The following is a 22,390-nucleotide window of genomic DNA, read 5'->3' on the forward strand; positions in this document are numbered from 1 at the left end:
CCCAACTGTAATAGCGATTAAAGCGATCTATTCTTTTAGTATTTATGTTAAAGCAAGACATTCATTTTATTACTGTTGTGGGATTAATCTTTGGAAACACTTAAATTTAATAAGCACAAAAACATATGACATAAACACGACTGTATTTTGTGTTTTACGGCTTTTTTGGAGGTCACCGACTCCGCTGTTTTGAGAATTACTGACTGTCTCGTTCGAATTCGTGATTCCCCCCGCTCCCTCGCGTACCCCCTACAGCCTCTTGCGTACCCCAGAGGGTACGCGTACCCTAGTTTGGGAACCGCTGCACTAGAGCTTTCATTGATCATTTCATTTTTTTTCATAAAATTAATATTTTAATATATATAAAATATTTCTCACATCTGGATTGCATACGATAATTAGGGTATATATACAAACGTATGACATGTGAAAGAAGCGCTAAAATCTCATAAATCGGTGAAGTTTACACATTAGTTGTAGTCAAACCATTAAGTCTTCGCAAGGCTGCCATAATCACGGAGCGGAGTTTCGAATTGGTCCTTCCCATCCATGTACCCATATAAGGCTACTGCGTGACATCTCGCTCCGCCCACATCTCGCCCCGCCCCATCCTGCAGGCTGCAGCGAACACCTTCTCGAATCACTCAGCTGTCCCAGACACGTAATGCGCATACGTTCTATGGGACGTCAAACGCCTCGCTGTATGATTGGCCGAAATCCTCGCCCCCCCGCACCCCCGCCGGCTATATAAAGGAAAGCGCAGCGTGCACGGTGTAGGTCCTCCGATAAAGAGTAGAGTCGCACTTGTTTATGTCTCTGGTTTCCGCCAAGAAACAGGGTTATTCTTTTACAAAACCAAGTGCAGACGTTTTTTTCAACCGAAGGTCACCTAATCTTCGCTGGTGTGATTTTCAGGCGACTGGCTGAGATACGGAATCAAAAAGGTGAGCTTTATTTTAACACGGTAATTTAATTAGGTAATTGTACTTACGATTTATTGTCTAATAGATAATGATAATGATAATGATAATGAACACTTTATTAATCCCCGTGGGGAAATTGTTTTTACGCCTCCCTCAACTTGCTCTAGATATGTGACTATTATAGGATAGTCCGACATAAGCTAGTCAGCAAAAATGCTGTCTGTTAAATAAAGGAGGCTGTTTTTCTTTAAATGTCTGCGGCGCTATTTAGAGACTAATACAATGTTAGTATTGTAATGTATTGGTTTTTCGTTTGCCAGTCATATATGATGCACTGAAACCGACTTTCGCCACTGGTGTGTGAATGTGAGTGTGGATGGGTGAATGTGAGGCATGTATTGTAAAGCGCTTTGAGTACTCGTAGGAGTAGGAAAGCGCTATATAAATGCAGTCCATTTACTTTATGGGCGGCGTAATACTATGGAAGATCGTAATATTGCGAGATGTTCGATTTGCGACGGTTTTTAACCAATCCGTAGGTTCCTATATATGCGAAGTTTTTTTTTTTTTTTTTTTTTGTACCAAATGTTTTATGCTCAGTTTGGTTAATTTAATTACTGCAGCTTGGTCTAGTGGTGGAGTACTATTATCCTGTTTCGGACGTTTTTTGTTTGGTTTATTGGTTACCGTGGTTTTTTTCTTCCCCAGAATGTGTGTGGATATCGTCAATATCAGTGAGTGGCCGACGCAGATGTTCCAGGCGATTAAGAAGGCCTTCCGCCGCCTGAGGGCGGCGCTGTCAAAAATCAAGCGTCGCTGTATAGCAGCTGTGAAGGCTCTGCGGCCTGAGGTGTGCCCCCTGCCGATCGTTACTCTGGGGAAAGATGAGAGTGCGAGTTCCCCAGATGAGCAGGATGTTGACCTGTCGGAGTGGCTGGAATGGGACTCCTGTGAAGTCTCTTCTGATGAGGCCCATGAATCTGTTCCTGGGAAATCCAGTGTGTCCTCAGAGGGGCCAGGCTGTGACAGTGACTCAAGCTGGTCTGATGACGACGGTGATGACAACTCTGAGAATGCTCAGCTCTGGGAATCCTTCCGCACTGATGACCCGTACAATCCGCTCAGTTTCTCCTCTGTGGTGACGTCTCAGGCCACTTGCACTCCAAAGGCTGGAGGGACGCAGGTGGAACGTCTCTGTGATGAGGAACAGCGGCGCCCTCTGCAGGAGGAGATGCCCACTACAGGTCGCAAAAAGGTATAATTTGGATGATATCGCTGTGCCTCTGTGTTCCAGTCCCACAGGGAGACGCATTCTTTTTGGGTTTCACAACATCTTCAGTAATGCGTTAATACAAATGCAGTGAACAGCTAATGTATGTGGTTGGTTATGTGTTGCGCTCTTTGTGTAACACTCCAGGTTTCGTTTAACGCCTCCCCTTTGTTATTGCAGGTGACCTTCAGTGAGAAGGTGAAAGTGCGCCCTCTTGTGGCCTGGGCGTTTGCCAGCCGTGTTGCCCGTGATGGATCCTGCTGGTTGCAGATGGCCAGAGACAGAGACCGGTTCCGGAGGAGGGTGGAGGCAGCTAGTGATGTCATTGGGCCTGTCCTGCTCCCCCAGCACAGAGCAGCAGTTTGGGAGAGGCTTGGGAGGGGCTCCTCCACCTCCTCCAGACACCAATACCGGGAGGACTCTGAGTAGGAGAAGTACTTTTGTGTACTGATTCTATAAACTTTTTTTATATGACTATTTTCAAAAGCGTGGCTGATTTTGTAATACTGCTGCAGCATTCTCCACATGCTAATCACTGCCCCACATCGAATTGGCACTTTGCTCTGCCACATATCACTTTACTACCCCCTTTTGAATGTTGCATCGTAGTGCTGGGCGATAAAATGATCTCGATTTTATATCGATTAAAAAAAAAATGAGGACGATCACGATGATAAACAGACTATAAAACTCGATCAACCAAGTTTGCTCCATTTTAGAGAATGCGCCGAGACACAACTCAAAGGCCTATCGTGCTAGTGTTCAGTAAATGCTCTGCTTAACAGCCAATCACCGACGCCGTTGTAATTTTGCCCATCCTCCCTTAAAGAAGCAATGGGTGCGTTTGAGTTGGCCTTAGGTCTGTCTGCAGCTGACGTGATGTGGCGCGCGATCTGCCGGCAGCTGCAGGGGTTGAGTATAAACCGACTGCAGCCAAGTCGGACAACTGCTACTCCTTGTGTGCGAGACCTGACTGCAATGGCAGCACTGCCAGAAGAGTGTAGATCTATACAAATATCACCTGCATGCACATTACTACTTTTACAATAACCAACTCCTGATACAAACTGTTAGCAGTGAATAAAACTATTGTGTACAGTGGCTCTGTGTAAAAAGAGCTGCCAGGAAAAAGATCAAATACTTGTATTTCAAGGATTCAAATTTTTTATGTACAGAGTACAATGCAATTCTTACTTGAATGCCTTCACAGACTGGATGATTAAACAACAGTGCAACATTACAGTAACTAACAAATAAACCACTAACATGTACTGTTAGAGCATTTATGTAACTTATTTAAACTTTATTTTACCAGGTAAATGAACTGAAAACCAGTTCTCACTGCTTTACGTTGTTTTCGGGAGAAATAGCAGATAACGCATTGGAACTTCCTGGGATACAAACGTCATACGCGTGACTGAAATCTTTAGCCAATAAGGGCAAAGTTGTGTCGTCACGGAGGCGGTTCCAGTTTGTGCTGCACGTCGTCTTGCTCTCGCAAGGATTTTGTACCATGTGACATGGTGACGAGTGCTGACGTTTTGTAGCACTGGACAAAAAAAATCTAACCATGCTTTGGCATTTTTTTGAATAAGTGTTTTTTGTTTGTTTTAGATACTTTTCTACCTCAGAATTTTAAAAGGTTTTTAAGAGACCAAGAATAGAGGAAGATACTTGTTGCAGTCAGTTCTGTCCTGCTTTATTTTATGTTTGCCCTTTAACGTATTTGCAATATTATACAGTTTTGCACATTGTTACATTATTATACGGTTTTGTTCATTTGAGCTATGTTCCTTTGAATACTTGAAAATCAATAACCTTTTATAATTTTAAGGGAATTTTGTATGTAAACAGTAAAATTTGTTGGAAAAATAAGTATTTGTTTACTAATATTGTTTCAATCTATTCATTCTATTTGTCAGAATAGGGTTAATTTTATTATTGTTTTGATTATTACATTATTACATGGAACAGCATTGTGAAACTATAATATTGATAATTATCGATATCGGTCAATACAGGAAAAAATATAATTTTTTTTGCCATATCGCCCAGCTCTACACAGAGGTATTTTTGACTCACTATCAAACACGATGTAAATTTCCCTGTAGTAATTAATACATTAATAGACACAAAAAACCCAGAGGCACACCAACGAAAACACAACGCAATGCTAGTACCAACTAGGAAGAACTAGCTAACCAGCTAAAAATTCGCAATTAACTTCTAAATTATCGAAACTCAATTACTTCGATAAGTTATGGGGCGATGGTGGTGCAGGAGGTAGTGCTGCCGTTCGAGCCCCGGGTCCTCCTGACCCCATCGAAGTGTCCTTGAGCAAGACACTGAACCCCAAATTGCTCCCGGTGAGCTGGTTGGCGCCTTGCATGGCAGCCTCCGCCACCGGTGTGTGAATGTGTGGTGTGAATGGGTGAATGCGAGGCATACATTGTAAAGTGCTTTGGTAAAAAGCGCTATATAAATGCAGTCCATTTACCATTTACATAAATTACCACGAAACATACACTCACCTGAAGGATTATTAGGAACACCATACTAATACGGTGTTTGACCCCCTTTCGCCTTCAGAACTGCCTTAATTCTACGTGGCATTGATTCAACAAGGTGCTGAAAGCATTCTTTAGAAATGTTGGCCCATATTGATAGGATAGCATCTTGCAGTTGATGGAGATTTGTGGGATGCACATCCAGGGCACGAAGCTCCCGTTCCACCACATCCCAAAGATGCTCTATTGGGTTGAGATCTGGTGACTGTGGGGGCCATTTTAGTACAGTGAACTCATTGTTCAAGAAGCCAATTTGAAATGATTCGAGCTTTGTGACATGGTGCATTATCCTGCTGGAAGTAGCCATCAGAGGATGGGTACATGGTGGTCATAAAGGGATGGACATGGTCAGAAACAATGCTCAGGTAGGCCGTGGCATTTAAACGATGCCCAATTGGCACTAAGGGGCCTAAAGTGTGCCAAGAAAACATCCCCCACACCATTACACCATCACCACCAGCCTGCACAGTGGAAACAAGGCATGATGGATCCATGTTCTCATTCTGTTTACGCCAAATTCTGACTCTACCATTTGAATGTCTCAACAGAAATTGAGACTCATCAAACCAGGCAACATTTTTCCAGTCTTCAACTGTCCAATTTTGTTGAGCTCGTGCAAATTGTAGCCTCTTTTTCCTATTTGTAGTGGAGATGAGTGGTACCCGGTGGGGTCTTCTGCTGTTGTAGCCCATCCGCCTCAAGGTTGTGCGTGTTGTGGCTTCACAAATGCTTTGCTGCATACCTCGGTTGTAACGAGTGGTTATTTCAGTCAAAGTTGCTCTTCTATCAGCTTGAATCAGTCGGCCCATTCTCCTCTGACCTCTAGCATCAACAAGGCATTTTCGCCCACAGGACTGCCACATACTGGATGTTTTTCCCTTTGCAAACCATTCTTTGTAAACACTAGAAATGGTTGTGCGTGAAAATCCCAGTAAATGAGCAGATTGTGAAATACTCAGACCGGCCCGTCTGGCACCAACAACCATGCCACGCTCAAAATTGCTTAAATCACCTTTCCCATTCTGACATTCAGTTTGGAGTTCAGGAGATTGTCTTGACCAGGACCACACCCCTAAATGCATTGAAGCAACTGCCATGTGATTGGTTGATTAGATAATTGCATTAATGAGAAATTGAACAGGTGTTCCTAATAATCCTTTAGGTGAGTGTAGTCTTATAAGCAATACTATACCGTTTTCATCAAGAAATATCTCTATCCAGCGAATTAAATACTGTCATGTATTATCTGTAAAAACAAAAAACACCGAAAAGGCATGTGATGTTTTAAAATATATGGCTTGTTTACCTCAAGAGCTTCGTAAAAAGACATGAAAACAACAGCGAAACCGTGTACAAATCAGCGCGCGACAGGGGAAATATAGGAAAACTGAATTGCCCGGAACACCTGATCTTTTTTTCCATTACAAATTCTGTTTTATAATCTTTGATCGGTTTAGGACAAGTGATCAAATTCTGGGTGTGCAAAAATCAGCTTTAGGGTACTTTCATGAACTTCGAACAAACTCACATATTTGCATGAGTGAATGGGGCTTCAACAGTTGAAACGAAATAAAATTTTACAGAAACATGGCATTTGATTTCTCCCTTATTTGTTATAAATTGGGGCCTAATTTGCACATGTGTACCAATTTTGGTATGGAAAAACAAACTTATGAAACGTATGAACAGCCCTTATCAGGTGCTAAATGCTAATGAGGATCTGTATAATAGAGCAATGGTGCCATCTGGTGATCCAAAAAAGTTTTGCAGGTACGTTAGCAATGGCGTTTAAAAATGAAACCAAGACCTACCTCATTTATTAATCTTGTGATTAATTTAATTACAATAATTTTAAAAACACGGGTCGGAAACGTCACATTGATTTTTTGGCAGATAAAACATGCCATTTTTCATTTTTAATTACAAACTTAGATCTCATCTGCACACCCGTGCACAATTTTGCTCATGAAAGAAGACAAATTAGGGTATGATCGGCGCTTTTCAAGTGTTAAAAATGCAGGTAAGCAGACGGCAATCTGTATAATGGAGCGATAGTGCCATCTGGTGACCAAAAAAACTTTGCAGGCATTCAAGCGATGGCATTTTAAAGTGAAACCAAGACCCAGATCGTCTATTCATGCGCGATTTTATAAAACTTATTTAAAACACGGGTAGAAAATCGCCCGCCCGTTTACAAACGTTTGGATGAATAAATGCATTTTAAGTAGGCACACGCGACAACCGGATACCCAGCACAAGAAGTATGTACACTAACTAATACAAAGTAAACAGAGGCTACATCCAAGAGGTACACGGGGGTATATACACGCGCTCGCGAGATATGCCGAGACATGCAGATACCGCCGGTGTTCTGAATTTTTTTCCTACCAGCATAAATATTTGCTCCCCTTTAAAGGTGTGTCAGGGACCGAGATGGAAGGCACGAGGAACACAGGCGGATTAGGAAAAAATCCTTTTTTTTAATTCACAAAAAGAAAGCAATTTAACAAAGAAAATAAACTTGGGCCCACAAAAAAAAGTCAACTAATCAATAACTAAATAACCTAAACCAAACATACTGACCTCCTAGACAAGACAACATGAGGGCTATATATACACTGGTTGGCCAAACCACAAGACACAAAAGGGGTAAAACCAATAACAAATACCACAAATACACCCATACAAAAGTCAGATAATGTTTCAATCAAAACAAACAAAATCAAATCAAATTAAGTGAATCCGAAAAAATATACCTAAACAATTGTAGATTGGTTACTGATACCACGAAAACCATCCCTATTTAGGAAATGACATCAGTGGCGAATGCAGGCTGGGATAGGGAAGTAAAAAGAAAGGAATTGGATTGTGCGGGTACTGAATAAAGGAACCAGACCAATCGCTACACAGCTGGTGCGTGTCTGTGGTCTATATACGCACATCTACATGGTGTCAGAAGACAGCTACTCCGAAACATGGCTCAAGGACTACGCCGTATTGACCCGCTCGTCTTCGATGAAAACATCGCCGACAACTGGGTAAAGTTCAAGCGCGAATGGCGCGTGTACAGCAACGCTGGGCTATCAGCAGCGAGTGAGAAAGTAAACGCTTACACCTTTTTAAATCTCGCTGGTCCTGATGCATTGGATAAATACGACACTTTCTCTTTTGCGGAGGGAGAGGACCCAGAGAACTCCGATGTCCTGGTGAGGAAATTTGAAGAATTATGCCTTCCTGTAAAAAATGTGATAGTGGACCGGCACGCGTTTAATACAACGTGCCAGAAGCCGCACGAGACGATGCAGTCATATATATCCACGCTAAAAACGCTTGCAAAGAAATGCGAATTTGGCACAATACATGACGAACTTATTAGAGACCGCCTAGTGTGCGGCATTCAAAACGACAGCATCCGCTCACATCTATTGAAAGAAAAAAAACTAACTCTAAATGCAGCTATTGAAATCTGCATGCTGCACGAACAGTCGGAAAAGGGCAACAGAGAGCTAAAGAAAGAAGCAGAGGTCTGTGCAATACAAATCTCATGCTCTAATTGTGGAGGGCATCATGCATCTGACCGCAGCAGTTGTCCTGCTTACAGCAAACGTTGTAATGCATGTGGGAAGTGGAACCACTTCTCCAAGTGTTGCAGGTCAGTTAAGTGGCATCGCCAGCCCCACGTCTGCTTTCTCGGCGCACCAAGGCACTCATTCCCATGACCAAGGTCATGTATGTCCCCAAGGTAAAAACTCAAGTTCAGGCAGCTCTAATGCAGGCCAGACAGAGGGGAAAAGCACACTGTGATTGATCAGCCAGACCGCTGGTCCCGTTGCACACAGGACAAACAGTACGAGTGCAAACATACAGAGGATATGACAGATTAGCAACAGTACTTGGACGAGCGCGGCAGCCTAACAGCTACCAGGTCCGGAATGGAGATGCTACGTATGTGAGAAACAGGCGCTACCTCCTCCAAACACCTGAGAGTTTCGTCCCTCCTGCTGTCGCTGGATCTTCATCGACCACTGCGGAGTCCCCACCAGACACAAGGGCCGCTATTGTTGAACCAGCAGTGGTGCAGGCAGATGAACCTGTAGTCATCACACGCTCGGGGAGAGTATCGAAACCCAACCCAAGATACAAGGACTACATGGTCTACTCTTGAACCGTGGCACGCTAATGTGTGCTTGAGTTGTTAACTGTTGTATTCTATGAGTTGTTACTTTTGTGACATATATGTGTTCCTACTTCTCCACTTGAGTGGCGATGGTCCTGTTGGCATGTTTCACCCTTCTAACATTTGTTGGGAGTCTATGCATATGGAACCCCCACGTTATTCAGTCTTCAAGAAGGGGGATGTAGATTGGTTACTGATACCACGAAAACCATCCCTATTTAGGAAATGACATCAGTGGCGAGTGCAGGCTGGGATAGGGAAGTAAAAAGAAAGGAATTGGATTGTGCGGGTACTGAATAAAGGAACCAGACTAATCGCTACACAGCTGGTGCGTGTCTGTGGTCTATATACGCACATCTACAACTTCCAATTGCCAAAACTCATTTATTGAATCAATCACTCTTTTGGTGAAACTTTAAACACAATTTGCAGATTTGAGCAAAACTCTAAACACATTCCCATTCATCAAAACACATTTTGCACTGTGGTGAACTTTGATGCAAAATAGAAAACACAGGCTGCAGAAGTTCAGCACAGCCACCATACAGTAGTCATCACTTAAACACAATAACTCAAAACTGTTCACACATGTTTCTAAACATGAGAGGAAGCCAAAGAGTGACTAGAACATACAATATGTGCTAGATGAGTGTGCAAGTGCCACTGATCAGTTAAAGTTTGATGTCAACGTACAGATGGGTCACATAGAGGATTCTTCCCGCATCACCCAGCAAGGTGTCCCTATTGCTCACTACCGACAGTTACCGTACTTATGACCAGAGACCCACACAACAATTACGTTTCAAACTACATTTTCAGACAACTTCACATTATATGTGATCGTAGAGCTAAATTATTCCCTGAATGCATTTTCCACCATCGCTGATGTATTTACCCGGTACTAAGCTTCTAACTACAGCTCGTGAGTTGTTCGAACTACGCAACTTAAGGACAGTGTTTGCGAACGTTCGTTCAAACTATGGTCTTGGGAAACGCACCCCATAACGGAAAGGTTAAGGAAGAGCTTTTTCCCCCAGGTCATAATGCTCCTAAATCAGGACAATACTCAATGCCTCTAGGTACTGCTTCACCCTGTCCAAATCATTGGCACATACCTCAGGCCTCTTGCACATTGCACTTATACACCTCTTACCTATCACTTATGTATAGATTATGTACAGCTGAACATTTCATATATTTTTTATCTTATTATTTTTCTTATTTGTTCTATATTTTGTTACTCTCTTATCATGCACAGCTGCTCAGAGTGACCATGCAGGGTTACATTCCATTACATGTTGTGTGTGTACAACTGTGTATGAGACGAATAAACCTTTTGAATCTTCAATCTTGAATTTTCGTTAAGTACAAATTCCGACCTTCCTGGCAGTATATCACATGTCCCGGGACAGGATTTCTATGTGCCACTTCCGTGGACTTTTAGTTTAAGATTATGGATGGCAGCTTCCACATGGTTACAGTGTACAGGGCGAAGTGCACATTTAGAAATACTGCCCCGGGAACTTCCATGCATTTTCGTATAGTACAAATTGCGAGCTTTCCGGCAGTATATCACATGTCCCGGGACAGGATTTATATACGTAGCACTTCCATGTTTCAATATAACAGATGCTTTAATTGCAATATCCTTTTTCTTTTATTTATTTCGTATATTAATTCTGATAAAATGGCTTGTAGAGTGGCAACCACGTTTCTACGTAGATATTTCACAGGAGTGCTTTCAAGCTGTACAGTATAGCTATACTACAGAAACTATAGAAAATTTAATCAGATAACACCAAAACAGTTCAATAGTGCTTGGATGTGAGATCTACAGAAATACAGAATTACAATAAAATACTGACATGTTTGGTGAAAGACATATTTATTTATTGATTTATTATGATTTATTTTATTCGTCAGGAACAGGCATCCATGAACAGTGACGTTGATATAGCCATGGACATCCACATCTGTCTGACGGGACAAGAGAGGGGAAAAATGCAGATTATCCTCGACCAGAGAACTCTCAACAGATAATATATAGTACATTTTCACATGTTTAACAAAATAACAATGAAATTAATGTTAACATTAAGAACAATACGATTTCGGACAACCGTATTGTACTGATTGCGCAGTTGCACCGCAATGCTAGCTGAGCTCTCGAATTTCTCTTTTGTTTACGTCCGGCGGAATCCGCATTTTACCCTCACCCCTAGCAAGATAAGCTAAGTTTTCTGTTTAATCCAGGCTTATTTGGTGAGGTAAAATCGATCATGGTCATTTTCCAAGGAGATGAACTCTCTATGTTTTCATTCTCATTTTATCATGAATAAATTGTGCCTTTCTGAAATTAATATGCCTGTGTGGTGTGTTATTAGGCTAATGTTAATGCATAAGAAGGTTTAACGTTATGCTCTGAAAATACATTACTATAAGTTAAACTTTCTTTTTTTTCAAACAACTATTTTTATTTTTAAACTTTGTCATAAATATTAATACAACGTTCGAATTTTCTATTATAACCCGATGTAACTATAGGATACTTGTCTATATACTCTCAATGTCCATCAGTTCCACAAAAGAGTCACCATTCAGACTCTGCAAGTAGTCATAGAACACCTTCCAGATGGACCAGAACACACAAAGTCTGTTCTTCAAAAAGTAGGTAATCTTTTCTAAAGCAAGACATGAAGTCATCCCCTTTATCCATTGAGGCACGTCAGGACATTCTTCTTTTTTCCAAGAGCATGCAATTACATGTTTGGCTTCCAGCAGACAAAGAATCAGCAGCAATCTTTCATGTTTGGTAATTTTAAAATTCAGAGGACAAATATGTAATATACACAGCTTGGGATCAATAGGAATTACTTTACCGATGATTTTACTTACGATGTTCAATATTTGAACCCAAAAACAATTAACTTTAATGCATTCCCACATACAATGAAATAAAGTTCCCTTCTCTTGCTTACATTTATAGCATTCATCAGGAATATTCCGGTTGAAGTGGTGTAACTTGACTGGAGTGATATATTGTCTACTATCCATTTAGCCATTTATACTGAAGCAGTCTCAGATGAGTGTTCATTGTCTGGGTTTGGGCTTTTAAACATACGATTTGCCACTCTTTCTCGGTTATATTAACCTGCAGGTCAGATCGCCATGCTTGAAGTCTGTCATTAAATGATTCTTTAGAATTGGCTACAAATTGTTTATATAATAGAGATATTTGACCTCTACCTTTCAAACATTTAAGTGTAATATTTTCCAAAGTAGAAAGAGGAGGCTCAACCAGGCTTTGGCCTTGCCTTGATTGAATGAAGCTACGTAATTGCAAATATTTGAAAAAGTGTTTTTGCGGAATTCTAAACCTTGTCCTAATGTCTTCAAAGGACATGAATTTTCCTTCATTATAGAGATCAGACACCTTGCTAATACCTTGAGTCGACCAGATTTAAAACCTGGATCTACCCTACCAGGATGGAAATTTTCATTACTAAAAGTGAAAAGCATGAAAGTTGTGGTAATTCACCTAAATGAGTAAGTGCCTCAAACCAAACCCTTATAGTATTTCTGGTATATGGATTTTTTGTGCACTTAATCAACTTTTTAACATTTGCTGAATAAAGATATAAATTCAAAGGAATTGAAATAGAATGAGCCTCTATAGATACCCAGGTTGGAGGGTAATCCTTCTCAAAGTAAAACATTGCTGCTCTAATTTGAGCCGCCCAGTAGTACCATTTCAGGTTGGGTAGGTTTAACCCCCCTCTATCATAGGGTAAGTAAAGCAAGGAAAGTCTGAGGCGAGGGCGCTTGTTGTTCCAAATAAAGTTTGTAAAAAAAAATTTCATTAGGAGAAAAAAAGAGGAATGTGGAGGAAGTGGTATTGGAAGAGGTATAACAATTTAGGCAGAATTGACATTTATAATATATTAACACGGCCAATCAGAGAGATGGGGAGTTTTGTCCACCTGTTCAGCAGACCAATTATTGAATCTGATACAGGCTTATAATTAGCTGATACAATTTCATTAACAGTTGGTGTAATTTCAATCCCAAGATAAATGAAACCGTCTTGTGAAATTCTAAAGGGTGTCTGAACTGGGGGGAGAAGCCTTTCCGCTTTATGAAGGAACATCAACACAGATTTAGAATTATTAATTTTATAGCCTGAGAATTCTCCAAATGTTTCAATCAAATTTAGCAATGCTGGGATAGATTGTTTTAAATTGGAAAGGAATATAACAATATCATCTGCATATAGTGAGATACGATGTTCTGAAGGGCCAATTGTAATACCTGAAATGTGTATATGTTTACGGATTGCCATAGCCAGTGGCTCCGTCGCTAGGGTAAAAAGTAAGGGAGAGAGCGGGCAGCCCTGGCGTGTTCCTCTGTGGAGTCTGAAAGGGGCAGATATTATTCCATTTGTTATTATCTCAGCTGAAGGGTTAGTATACAGGATCCGTACCCATTTCAAAAACCCATCCCCAAACCCCATTCTTTCCATAGTTTTAAACAGGTACTGCCCCTCAATCCTATCAAACGCTTTTTCAGTGTCTAATGACAGAAATGCATTATCACAAGTATTCGATTTCTCATGTAATATATTTAATACTCTACGAATATTATGCAATCCTTACCTCCCCCAAACAAAGCCATTTTGATCCATGTTAACAAGCCTAGGCAAATGTATTTCTAATCTTTTTGCTAGCACCTTGCAAAGAATCTTTAATTCATTATTCAGAAGAGAGATGGGTCTATATGAACCACAAGCAGTTGGTGGCTTGCCGGGTTTTAACAGCAGAGTTATTATCGCCATATTCAAAGAGGGAGACAAAGCCCCATTTTCCAAGGATTCCAGGAACATGTCTAAAAGGGGGACAATTAATTTATGATGGAAAATTTTATATAACTCTATTGGTATGTCATCAGGCCCTGGGGTCTTCCCTCCTTTCATACTGGTAATGGCCTCAGACAGCTCCTCAGATTTTAGGTCCTCTTCAAGAGATGCCATGAAGCCCGAACCTGTGGATTTAAAGTCCAAAGCATCTAGAAAAGCTTTTTTTCTCACTGCAGCACCGAATATTCAGAGCTGTAAAGGGTCTGATAGTAATTCCTAAAGACCTCATTTATCTCAGTCTGATCCGATGTTACCTCACTCTCCTTCATCTGAATGGAATTTATGGCTCTTTCAGTTTGTAACTGCTTAATATGCCAAGCCAGTAACCTGCCCGCTCTCTCCCCCCTTCATAATAAGTCTGTTTGAGTCTTAGCAAGCTTTTCTTTACGCGTTCCAATGAAAGTTTGTTATATTTCATCTTCAATTTGTGCAGCTCCAGAAGAAGATCAGGTGAAGTTTTTTGGTATACTTCAAATTCAATTTTCTTTATTTTCTTTTCAAGGTCTACCATTTCTACTTGACAATGTTTGTATTTATAATTTGTATAGCTACTCATTCATCCTCTTATAAAGGCTTAAAATGCTTCCCACTGGACTGAAGCAGATGTTTAATTTGTGTTCATTTCAAAATAATAATCTATCTGTTCATCAATGAACTCCAAAAATTCGGGATCTCTCAACCAGGTCATATGTAGGTGTGAAACTGCCATCAATCAAACAAAAGTCCTGGCAGCAACAGGAGGACAGACTCTTTCTACAATGTGCCTAACATTTTGATGTGTTGCTCTAAAACTAGTTGGATGAAGGACAACTACATATTAAGAAGCATTAACATTAAGAGTCTTTGCTGTAGGTGAGCATATATTACACAGGTCTACAAAAAAAAAATTCAGGTGCCAAGGTTTTTTGAATGGATTTAGGGTATTTTGAGGGTGCTGAAATCAAAAATTTTGCTGAATTGGTTCTAGTTTTTGAGATAATGGAAATCCACGAAAATAATGCATTCCTCCAATGCGACTTGTGTGTGATAACAAATGCAATAGCTTTTGGTCTGTCTTTTGACTCGTTAACAGTGTCTTAGGTAATGAAATGAATGATTAGATATTTTTTATTTCTTTTTGTGTGATGTTAGACTGTTTACTTACTAGTTGTAACTAAAATAAAAACATTCTTGCAATTCTGAATGCTTTTCAAAACGTGTTGCCTTAATTAAATAACTATTAAATGTCTCCTGGGGTGGCATGTTGGTGCAGTGGTTAGCACTGTTGCCTCATACCTCTGGGACCTAGGTTTGAGTCTCCCCCTGGGTTACATGCGTGTGGAGTTTGCATGTTCGCCCCATGTTGTCGTGGGGTTTCCTCTAGGTACTCTGGTTTCCCCCCACAGTACAAAGACATGCTGAGGCTAATTGGAATTACTGAATTGCCCGTAGGTGTGCATGTGTGAGTGAGTGTCAGTGTGCCCTGCGATGGGCTGGCCCCCCATCCTGGGTTGTTCCTCACCTTGTTTCCATAGCTTCTGGGATAAGCTCCAGACACTGAAGTTTACCTTTCATATGAGAAAATGCTTTTTACATATTGATTCTCTGCAACATAAAAGTCTCATCCATAGGATTCGGACTCTGCTGTAGGACTGATGGCGGTTTTATTCTCTCCATCATGGTTGGTTTCAGTTGGCATTGGTGTCAGCGGTATGTAAACTGTGTAACATGAATAACTGCAGCATCTTTAACGTCGGTCTGTTGATTTGATCCGGACAGCGCCACGGGTAGCATGGATGGTTCCCTCTTCTGCAGAGGAGGCACTGAAATACAAACAGTTTAAGATTAGTGTTCAGTTATGAGGGCTTTGATTGTGTGTGTTGAAAGTCCGACAGCAAACATAAAACATGCTTACCTTAAGTCACCTGCCAGCTTGCTCAGCAGCTTACTGGCTGCCACCACATTTTTAGCCGTCGCAGCAGAATGACTGAGATAATCAGCCACCAAAGTCTTTTCAGAGTCTGTCATGTTCTTGGTGGCTGTCCCAAACACTCGCCGGGCAGTCTGGCTGGTCACTGGGTCCAGCTGGTATCTAAAGTGCAAAATTAACATGGCCTTTATTAATACTTCTCACATGACGCCTGATAACGTGTATTCAGAACATATTGTGGGGGAAATGCATCACGATGGTTAGCTTACCTTTGGTGCAGCCGGTGGAGGTCGGCTGATGCATTGTATATCGGCCTCCCTGAGGTGGAGACAAAGAACCTCTCATCTCCCCCCTGCTGATCGGTGGTTCTTTTGCTCCAATTGGAGGCCAGGAGCTGCGGACGCACGTGACTGAAGTAGGTATCAAACCACTGTCGACAGAGGAAAAACATGAACAAGGATTTAATTTTGAAATGGTGCTGTTTGGTTGGGGCAGAAAATATGAAATAAATCTCAACCAGTTTGAATAACTTACCTTCTCCTCCTCAGAGAATAGGGCAAATGCAGCCACTCGTCGTGTGGACGATCTGTGCTCCTTTACCCCAATGACCATGTAGCCCGACTCGTCTCTGGTCCTCTTCATCCACTCCTGGACCTGCACAAAACAAGGACGTCACACTGATTAATAAAGGAAACGGCAAAAGTGTCAGCGACAGACAAAAAAAGAGTACAATACTTACAGTCATGTGCTCCACCACGCCTGCTTGCTGGAGATGCTTCAGGATGACAATGGCCTCCAGGTACAGTAGTAGAGCAGGAGGCAGCACTCTTTCAACTCCAGGGGTGTTTCTTCTGGATAAACCTTTCCGACGATCGCCAAAAAGTCGTGCTTGGCAGCCCTCAGCACGGCCCAGCAATCTTCTGGATTCAGAGGGTTCTTCTCTGTCAGAATGGCATGCCTATAGAAAAATCAATTATTCTCAATCCTGATTTATACAGTCCACATTTTAAAATGCGAGTAAGACGGAGGAGACTATGGGCAGAATTTATAAGCAAATCATGATGTCAAATGAAATATAACAATGGAACTTACCTCCTTTGAATGATCTCCTTACATGCCAGCTTAGCACAGCTCAGCTGTAGTGAGCTCAGTTCCTCCATGAAGAACTTGGCGTCGTTCCACAGTCCTCTGCTGTCGTGCCGGAGGTCGGTCATGACAGTGTGGTACTTCAGGAATCTGTCAGAGGAAGTACGGGTATCTAAGTATTCATATGTATGATACACACACATGTTCATATGCACATATATACATATACACCTAAACACATATATAAAATACACATTAAATACTATAAAAAAAAACATACAAAACATGCTACCAACCAGAGCATGTGAGCGGAGCGTGAGCGAGGAGCGGAGCGGGCTGAATTTGGTCAGAGCGCGGAGCGGGTTTTCTAATTAAGGCTGGAGCGGTCGCTTTGTCTCGCTCCAATTTCGCTCCGATACCGCTCACACTACAATTCTGAGGCGTGCCCAAATCAACCCAGAATTCATCTGTACAATTATCAAGACTGTTACACAAATTGGCCGAGATGGAATTCGCAAAGTATTTCACAAAGGAAACATATAAATCATACAAGTGTACTATTCTTATCAAACGTATAGATGACAAGAATGTACAGCAAGAACAACAATGTGGTGAAACTGTTTCAGTGAGTAAAGATTCACTTTGGAATCACTTTTCTCAGAAACATGAGTGTGCTACGCGAACAAGCGGAAGCCAGAGCAAAACGCGTGCAAGTTTTATATGGTTGTAGCATATCAAGTCTATAAAGTAAATTAAAGTATAAAAGCCTATAAAGTAAATATTGGTAATCAAATAAATTCGTTTTGTCATTCAAAGTAGGTCTAATAAGATTTTTTTTTAATTTCACGTAACGTAAAATTTTATTTTAGAGACGTGCTGCATCCACAGAAAAAAATTGAGGAATTTAAAACGTGTCTGTATATTCTTTAGGCTATTAAACCCACTGATTCCTTTATTTTTAAGCCTATTTTTGTGTGGAATGCCATTTCCAAACCTGTCCGTTGTTGCCGATAGGTTGCTTAAAAATAAATATTTTCTGTTCTGACTGGCAATGTTGCCGTTGCTCTGACTCCAACAGGTGACATTTGTTAGGCATGCAGATTATTTGTTCCTCTTTTAAATTGGAGCGAGCGTGGAGCGATTTGACTGGAGTGGGAGGACATTTTAGTGGAGCGAGGAGCGGTGTTGAGCGGAGCGGCTTAGTGCGAATTAGAGCGGAGGAGCGGGCGGAGCCAACAGCCTCGTGAGCGAGGAGCGGAAATTCTCACCGCTCCGCTCCGCTCACATGCTCTGCTACCAACCTCTTCAAGCTCTTCAGGTATTTCACCTGGGTCTGCCCGGACAGCCCGGCCTCACTCAGCTCCCGAAAGAAGAGCCTGGCCTTCTCCCTCTCCCTGACAAAGCCCCGTGTGCAAGAAGACACAGGCAAGCCTCTCGGTGCATCTGACTAGGGTGTGCATGAAGAGATCTTCGAAAGAAGCCATCCAAAAAGTAGTGGAGAAGGCAAAGCAGGATGTGCTTGAAGTTCTGCAGTGGGGCAGGGTGTTCAGCTACAGGCACCTGCGAGACATTATGGATGATGCTAATCCTATGAGCAGGTTGGTGGGAAAACCCTTCAGTCTTTTTTACACATCTCGCGTCGTTTCTTCAGTATGACATTTACTAAGAGTTTTTTATTTACTTATTTATCTGAAAGGATGATCCAGGAGCTGGAGCGTCGCCACATGGTGGTGCCTGACACCCCCTCCCCAGCAGTAGCGGCGCAGACCAGCAGTGTTCCTGTGATGGCTGGTACAACCGTGCAGCGACCGGAGAGCTCGGCGACTGAGCAGTCGGAGGACGCAGTGAGTGTCAGCAACGGCGAGATCTTTCAAGTGTGAGTATGAGTGTCTCGGATTTGCAGCTTCATTGATACCTTTTGCTTTTGCTTGTGAGCCAATTGAAGGTGCAATTTTAAGATGAAATATGTTTTCCACATAGCAGTACCCGGGAGGTGCAGTGGCCACAGACCTCCAGGCACATGATGCAGGAGAAGGGACTGTACCGGAAACATTCTCTGGACCATCCCCTCCTGAAGGGCTTCGCCGCATACTTGGAGAAGGATCTCCTGAATGAGAATTTCAAGCAGACGGTGAGGTCTCCCATAAAAGTTCACTCTATTATTTTTTGGAGCTTTATATCTACGCAATATATTCATTAAGTAATGCCGATTTTATTTTCCAGGTGGAAAACGTCAGCAGGTTCATGTTTTTTGTGAACCCTGAAGAGCCATCCCTTGAATTTCTGAGGGAGAGGGAGAAGACGAAGCTCTTCTTTCGGGAGCTGACTGAGGCTGGTCTCTCCAGGCAGACTCAGGTCAACTACATGAAGAGCCTGAAGAGGTTGGTAGCATGTAGATTTTTAACAGTATATTGTAGGTTTGTGTTGTATTGTCGTATCTGTTTTCTTCAAGGAAGTTCAGTCCTCCCACTATTGTCATGGTGGCATGTACAAGTTTATGTACATATGGATACTTACATACATGTCCTTCCTCTGACAGATTCCTCAAGTACCACACCGTGGCCACCGACCTCCGGCGTGACAACATTGCCTTGTGGAATGAGGCAATGTTCTTCGTGGAGTACCTGGGCTCACTCCAGCAGAGCTCTGCAAAGTTGGTGAGTAAGGAGATGACGCAAAGGAGGTAAGTTCAACTGTCAACACCCGTTAAATTCCATATTATGATTTGATTATACATCTCCTCTACTGTGTTTAACACACTCATAATGTTTTTTTTTTTATCTCCGTCACTGCTCCTGGAGTGCACTGCATGGAGAAGCAGAGCCATTTTACATTGTGAGCACATTTTATTAAAATGTGTACTGTATTGATTAGGATTGACAGTAATTGAATTTTCTTCTCCCACCCACATAGTCATGTCATTCTCACGGAGATGAGCCCAGAGAAGAGTCCAGAGGACTGCTGGGCCGTGCTGAGGGCTGCCAAGAACGACTTCTTGGCAGTCCTTGGCAAGGTGTATCCAGAGGAGATGCCCCTGGAGTGTGCAGAGTGCTGCCTTGTCCTCTACTACCTGGAGGCCACGGTGATTCTGAAGCATCTCCAGCCACCAGGCGTGGTGGAGCACATGACCGTAAGTGTTGTATTCTTTTTGTCTTCACTTTTCCTTTTTGCCGATACTCTTATTTATCAGTGGGACATCATTGTATTGTGTAGGTCCAGGAGTGGATGACCAGGAGCACGTCCGAGGCCGACCATACGGTGATTGTGGTGAAGGAACACAAGACGTCGGCGCAGCAAGCGGCCACGTTTGCATTGTCCTCTGAGGAGGAGACGGTAAGTATATCAAGTTTGATAAGATTTATTTCATAGTTTATTTCAAGAGCAGCGATTTAATCTGTTTTCCTCTGCCAACAGTGGTTCGACATCTACTTCACCCAGGTACGGCCACAGCTCCTGAGCTCCAAGAGGAACCGGACGACACTGGATGACCTGGGAGGAGACAAACGGTTCTTCGTCTCCACCACAGGCAGGCCGGTGTTCAACGCTTCGAATGACCTCAACCGGCTGCACCAAAAGTGAGCTGATCATCATGATTAATTCCCCCTATAATATGTTCTACATACGTCTTGTGTGAGACGTATTAATAAATGTATTTTTGTATTTTAGATACAAGCTGGATCCAGTCACCTACCAGACGGCCCGCGCATCTTTGAGAAGGCCACCAAGGACTTGACGGACCAAGAGAAGTCCTTGGTGGCCGATTACCTCACTCATTCCACTGCGACGGCTGACGAGCACTACCGGATGAAGCAGTCGCGGAATGTGGTGCTGGCCAGTAAGCTGCTGAAGAAGCTGGCAGGTGACTCAAGGTAGGCATGTTTTCTGTTTGTCAACACACTTACCAACATCAAGACGCACAACCAAAGCCCTCACCACTGAACACTAACCTTAAACTTTTGTGTGTTTTTTTTTTTTTTTTTTATCTCAGCGCTGACTCCGCAGAGGAAGGACCCAGCTGTTCTGCCCGTGGTGCCGCACGGGATGCTGCCCTGGCATCCAACCAACAGATGGATGTCCAGGCAGCGTTCGATCAGCTCCTTCGGACCCACCCCGTGACCCTGGATGGCGACATCCCAGACAAGACAGCACGCTCGCAGACGTCGGGCCGGTTTCAGCGGCAGCTCTATGAGCGCTGGCTGAAGGCCCAGATGAGGATGCGCGTACGGCATGTCTTGTGTGAGTATTGTTTGTAGCACTAATGACATTTTTTACTGTGAAACGGTCCTATCTACATAGGCTTCTTAACTAACAACAATTTACTTTGTTCTTGACAGCACACTTTGGCAGACGGCAGCCCACCGAGTCCCAGGTTGACGCTTGGATCAGGAACCAAGGCTGGAAAAGTAACGTTCCCAGCGCGGCCAGCGTTCTGAAGGACTGGAGACCAGTGGGTTCGATGGACACTGCCGTGGACTCCAGCCACATCCAGAAGCTCATCCACAACCAGAAGTGGAAGGGACTTGTGGTGATGGACATTGCGGGGAAGGGGAAGGGAGTCTGCGCCACCTGCCAGTTCAAGGCTGGTGAGGTGGTGTGTGACTACCACGGGCCGGTAGTCACAGCCACTGAGGGCCAGCGGATTCACTCATCGACGAAGGAAGAAGAATCTGGCTACATGTTCTTCTTCCGGAACAGCCATAAGTCTGAGTGTGCCTGTCACCCGGGCATACAGCCTTTTGGCCGGCTGATTAATCATTCCCATAAGAAGGCCAACCTCCAGCCAAGACTGTACAGCCCAGCCGTCGGGGGACAGGACGTTATTTTGCTTTTGGCCCTGAACAGGATTAATGTTGGGGAGGAACTGTTGTTCGATTATGGGGTGCAGAGGAAATCGTTCAGGGGAGAGGGACTGAGAACCATTGAGAACATGTAGTTAATTTTTGGCAAGATCATCATTTTGATTGTTGCTACTCTTCCCAAAAGTGATGTGGGTAGATTATTCCACCGTGCAAGGTTGGGCAGATTATTCATTCATCAAATTTAAAGCTCTTAATTTCTAATCAATTGGCCCAAGTACATCCTGATTGCACTGTACTATTTTCTTGTATGCAGTTTTTATGTGAAATAACTCTTTAAATGTGAAATAAAGTGACACTTTTCTAGTATAATTGTTTTGGGGTTTTTTTGACAATGTATAAAGTTTAAGACCTTGTCGTTGCCCCAAGTATTACAGTAGTTTAAGTGCGACCCACAGGTCACTTACTCAAGCGGTTAACATCAACATCTGAGGTGAGGGGTAACAGACTTCGGAAGGGCCTGACAATCTGTACGGATGCCTAGAATGAGGTCTGTTTGAACCGCATCATAACAATTGTAGTTGCACTTCGAGTTAAATTGATTTGAACATTCAAAGCAGCTCAGATTTGCAGCTTCCCAGCGAGAGACAAGACGTGATCGAGATGTCTGCCCTGAACGCCAGTGTGCCTCTGAAGAATCGACTGGCTCCTGCCAAATGGGGCAGTCAGTGTCCGGATTGCTCCGGAAGA

The 22,390-nt window shown here is 42.7% G+C and overlaps 3 protein-coding genes across 5 annotated transcripts; all 3 read left to right on the forward strand.

Moving 5' to 3' along the window:
* Nucleotides 1–602: 602 nt before the first annotated feature.
* Nucleotides 603–11,273, forward strand: LOC140593409 (uncharacterized). 3 transcript variants are annotated; one of them, XM_072717789.1, is made up of 5 exons: nt 603–944; nt 1,244–1,289; nt 1,632–2,178; nt 2,374–2,618; nt 10,861–11,273. In XM_072717789.1, exons 3-5 carry the CDS (start codon nt 1,633–1,635, stop codon nt 10,874–10,876), a joined length of 807 nt encoding a protein of 268 aa, XP_072573890.1. In that variant the 5' UTR covers nt 603–944; nt 1,244–1,289; nt 1,632; the 3' UTR covers nt 10,877–11,273. The 3 variants fall into 3 exon arrangements, with proteins under 3 accessions (XP_072573890.1, XP_072573889.1, XP_072573891.1); XM_072717788.1 differs by lacking the exon at nt 1,244–1,289 and having other exon boundaries at nt 606–944; nt 10,861–11,271; XM_072717790.1 differs by lacking the exons at nt 1,244–1,289; nt 10,861–11,273 and having other exon boundaries at nt 607–944; nt 2,374–2,670.
* Nucleotides 11,274–18,302: 7,029 nt separating this feature from the next.
* LOC140593482 (uncharacterized) lies at nt 18,303–20,397 on the forward strand. The gene is made up of 9 exons (XM_072718416.1): nt 18,303–18,442; nt 18,541–18,720; nt 18,828–18,975; nt 19,068–19,225; nt 19,384–19,527; nt 19,646–19,679; nt 19,758–19,974; nt 20,058–20,177; nt 20,259–20,397. The coding sequence occupies exons 1-8, from the start codon at nt 18,303–18,305 to the stop codon at nt 20,165–20,167; spliced, it is 1,131 nt and encodes a 376-aa protein (XP_072574517.1). The 3' UTR covers nt 20,168–20,177; nt 20,259–20,397.
* A 119-nt stretch (nt 20,398–20,516) lies between these two features.
* Nucleotides 20,517–22,012, forward strand: LOC140593379 (uncharacterized). Its single transcript, XM_072717781.1, has 3 exons — nt 20,517–20,713; nt 20,833–21,080; nt 21,179–22,012. The coding sequence occupies exons 1-3, from the start codon at nt 20,649–20,651 to the stop codon at nt 21,775–21,777; spliced, it is 912 nt and encodes a 303-aa protein (XP_072573882.1). The 5' UTR covers nt 20,517–20,648; the 3' UTR covers nt 21,778–22,012.
* Nucleotides 22,013–22,390: the final 378 nt, after the last annotated feature.

The sequence above is a fragment of the Paramormyrops kingsleyae genome, chromosome 11 (genome assembly GCF_048594095.1).
Source record: "Paramormyrops kingsleyae isolate MSU_618 chromosome 11, PKINGS_0.4, whole genome shotgun sequence".
Classification (NCBI taxonomy): Eukaryota; Metazoa; Chordata; class Actinopteri; order Osteoglossiformes; family Mormyridae; genus Paramormyrops; species Paramormyrops kingsleyae.